The 3017-nt window shown below is 40.0% G+C and overlaps 1 protein-coding gene across 1 annotated transcript in view; it reads right to left on the reverse strand.

Annotated features, from left to right (window-relative positions):
* The window catches only part of six3a (SIX homeobox 3a), a 6775-nt gene extending 3975 nt beyond the window's left edge, over positions 1 to 2800 (reverse strand). Inside the window, exon 1 of the mRNA XM_015041950.1 lies at positions 1646 to 2800. Within this exon, the coding sequence (XP_014897436.1) occupies positions 1646 to 2337 (692 nt within the window). The 5' untranslated portion in view covers positions 2338 to 2800. The remainder of the gene's footprint in view (positions 1 to 1645) is intronic.
* Positions 2801 to 3017: the final 217 nt, after the last annotated feature.

Below are 3017 nucleotides of genomic sequence, written 5' to 3' on the forward strand. Positions count from 1 at the left end.
AAACCAAACCCGAAACATAAGTAAAAAATTAAAAAAAATAAAAAACAAAAAAAAAAAAAAAAAAAAAAAAAAACTTGGGACGTAAACTATTTGTATTTTCCCCCCTCCTTTTATATATACTGCCGTGCTTTCCAGACTCTGTGAAGTCCAGTAAAAAAAAAAAAAAAAAATTCTAAATAAATAAAATAAAATCAATGTTGGTAGTTAAGTGAAAAATAAAACATACAGAGAGCCTAAAGGAGGTTTTGTGCTGCAGCGGGATGGAAGTGCATGAATGAATGACGTGGAGATCCAGGTTGCACCAATCACCCTAAATGTTTATCTCCTGTCCACTCACGATAATAATAATGACAACAACAATAATAATAATAGTAATAACTCCATCGCGGAAGGATAATGTCAGCGCGGAAATATATCTATTCATTTATCTAAGAGATTAAGACAGAGTTCATATGGCTTAGTAATACTCTTTGGGGAATTTTCTAATCAATTATAGCATTTCAATGAAATGATATCACGCGTAATGTTATGAATACAGACCGAGGCTTTTATAAGCATGCTCCTTTTATTTATTTATTTTTACATTTTTTTTGTGGACTAATATCAGTAATGTGTCCATTATCCCTTTAGATAATCTTCATTTCCAGCACAGCTTTACGTTAAAATGAGACGGGGGAGAAAAAAACAAACAAAAAAAAAAAAAAAAACCTAAATGTACTATATTATTATACTATACTTTTTAATTTCACCTAAATAAATCAGAACTATTTTTTAGATAGGAAGAAAAATAGAATTATTTTAGGGGGGGGGGAAAAACATAAATGCGTTTTTACAGTAATGGATAAAAGTATTAGAGATTTAACCAAACCTTATTAATTCAGTGCTGTTTACAAATTGCGTCATGCTCACTGAAAACGTGTTTCATTTAACAACAATTTATTAATACAATAGAAGGTTGATATATATTTGCGGATGTTTCCTAATAGTATGAGCATACGTTTTAGATGTATAATTCCTGTACCGAGAAAATAAACACGTGGTTTTTTGTAAATAAATAAATAAATAAATAAATAAATAAATAAATAATAATAATAATAATAATAATAATAATAATAATAATAATAATAATAATAATAATAATAATAGTAATACTCATTCAAACATTAACTAAATATTAAAAATTTAATTAACTGTATAAAAAAAATCCACGTTAAACTAAAACTTCAAATTTAAACAATGTCGTTTTTAAGTCCATTATTATTATTTTTTTATTCAACTATTTATATATTTTTTTCTTAAATTGCAATTATTAGTCGTGAATTAATTTCAGATTTTAACGTTGATCAACACGTCTCTTTAATATTTAATTTTAAAAGGTTGTAATTTAACGTGAAAGAGGGAGAGAAAAAAATAGTTCCAGTGTTTGTCCCGGATTTCACTCCATAGCAAACATGTCGCCGCAGCTCCCTCCCTTTGCCTAACTTGCAGCTTTGCCCTGTCTCTTTTCCTGGATAGTTTCTCCGGAAGCGTAGTAACATTTATCTCTTTATATAAAAGAAAAAGCTTTCCCTCCGTAAATAAGTGCGCATTTTTAGTGATTTTGATAAAGCAGGGGGGGGGGGGAGGAGAAAAAAAAATCGCCAACCTGTTTTTGGCCGCCGCTGCTCTGTCTCTTTGCCTCCGGTTTTTAAACCAGTTCCCGACCTGTGTAGGAGTGAGTCCAGTGGCTTGAGCCAGTTCCCTTTTCTTGCTCGGGTTCGGATACGGGTCCTGTAGGTACCACTCCCGCAACAGGCTCCGCGTCCGCTCTTTGAAACAGTGCGTCTTCTGCTCCCCGTCCCAGATGGTCCGAGGCAGCGGAAACTTCTTCCGCACCCGGTACTTGTCGACAGGTCCGAGGGGACGACCGCGCAGCTTCTCGGCCTCCTGGTAGTGAGCCTCCAGCCACATGGCCTGCAGCTTGCCGTGCGAGTCCTTGGTGAACTTGTGGTTCTCCAGGATGTGGTAGAGGTCTCTGAAGTTCCCCGTGTGGAACGCCACCACGGCGCGGGCGCGCAGGATGGATTCGTGCTTGTTGATCGCCTCGCACGCTCCCGGAGCCACGGGCAGGGACCAGAGGAAGCGGCCCAGCCGCTCGATGTCCCCGGTCTCCTCCAGCGTCTCGCAGACGCTCGCCACCTGCTCCGGGGAGAAGTTGAGGGTCGGTAGCTGAAACATGGACAAGTCTTCTGGAGACCTGGCGGCGGGAGCGCTGTTCGCCAGCAGGAGTGGGCGATCAGCGAAGTTAGGCAGGAAGAAATGGGAGGGATAAAGCTCTAAAGGGGATCTGAAAACCATGGAAATGACCTGAGAGAGAAAGAAAATTACCGAGAAAAAGGGGGGAAAAAACCCGAAAAATACGGCTAGTAAAAAAAGCTTGAATGATTCAATGGCTATCGCCTAATGACACCAGCCTCATAATATCTCCCCCCTAAATCCGCCGTTGAGTGTAGCATTGAAACATTTTGTTTCCCTTTTCTATTGGTCTTCTTGGTGTCGTTGTGGCGTTGTCATGGCAGCCCTGCCAATCACTGTCAAGCGTGCCAATCATTAGCCAGTACGTAGCGCGAGGCTTTCACCACTTGTGCAGCACGCACTGGGGGTTATCAGAGTCTCGGATCTCCACAGCAACCCTCCCACTGCACCGCGCGCATCAGGCGCGAGCCAATGCTCGCCTATCTGCTGAATGGAATGAGCAATTAGAGGGTGGAATATTATTGCGATCTTAACGAGGCTCGTTAAAGCTAAAGCAGATATGTAGACTGGAGATGCTTAGCAGAGACGGGGAGAGAGAGAGAGAGAGAGAGAGAGAGAGAGAGAGAGAGAGAGAGAGCAGGGAGGGAGCTTTAAATGGGGGACAAATGGACAACCAATGACTGCATCGCGGGAATACACGTTTTGAATAGAAGCGAGCCAATTTGCACATTATTTTGGAGTGTTTTTTTTTTTTTGACAGTTGTAGCAACTTTTTTAAATAT

Source organism: Poecilia latipinna, unplaced genomic scaffold (genome assembly GCF_001443285.1).
Source record: "Poecilia latipinna isolate Pla-1442-1.1 unplaced genomic scaffold, P_latipinna-1.0 Scaffold33, whole genome shotgun sequence".
Taxonomy (NCBI): domain Eukaryota; kingdom Metazoa; phylum Chordata; class Actinopteri; order Cyprinodontiformes; family Poeciliidae; genus Poecilia; species Poecilia latipinna.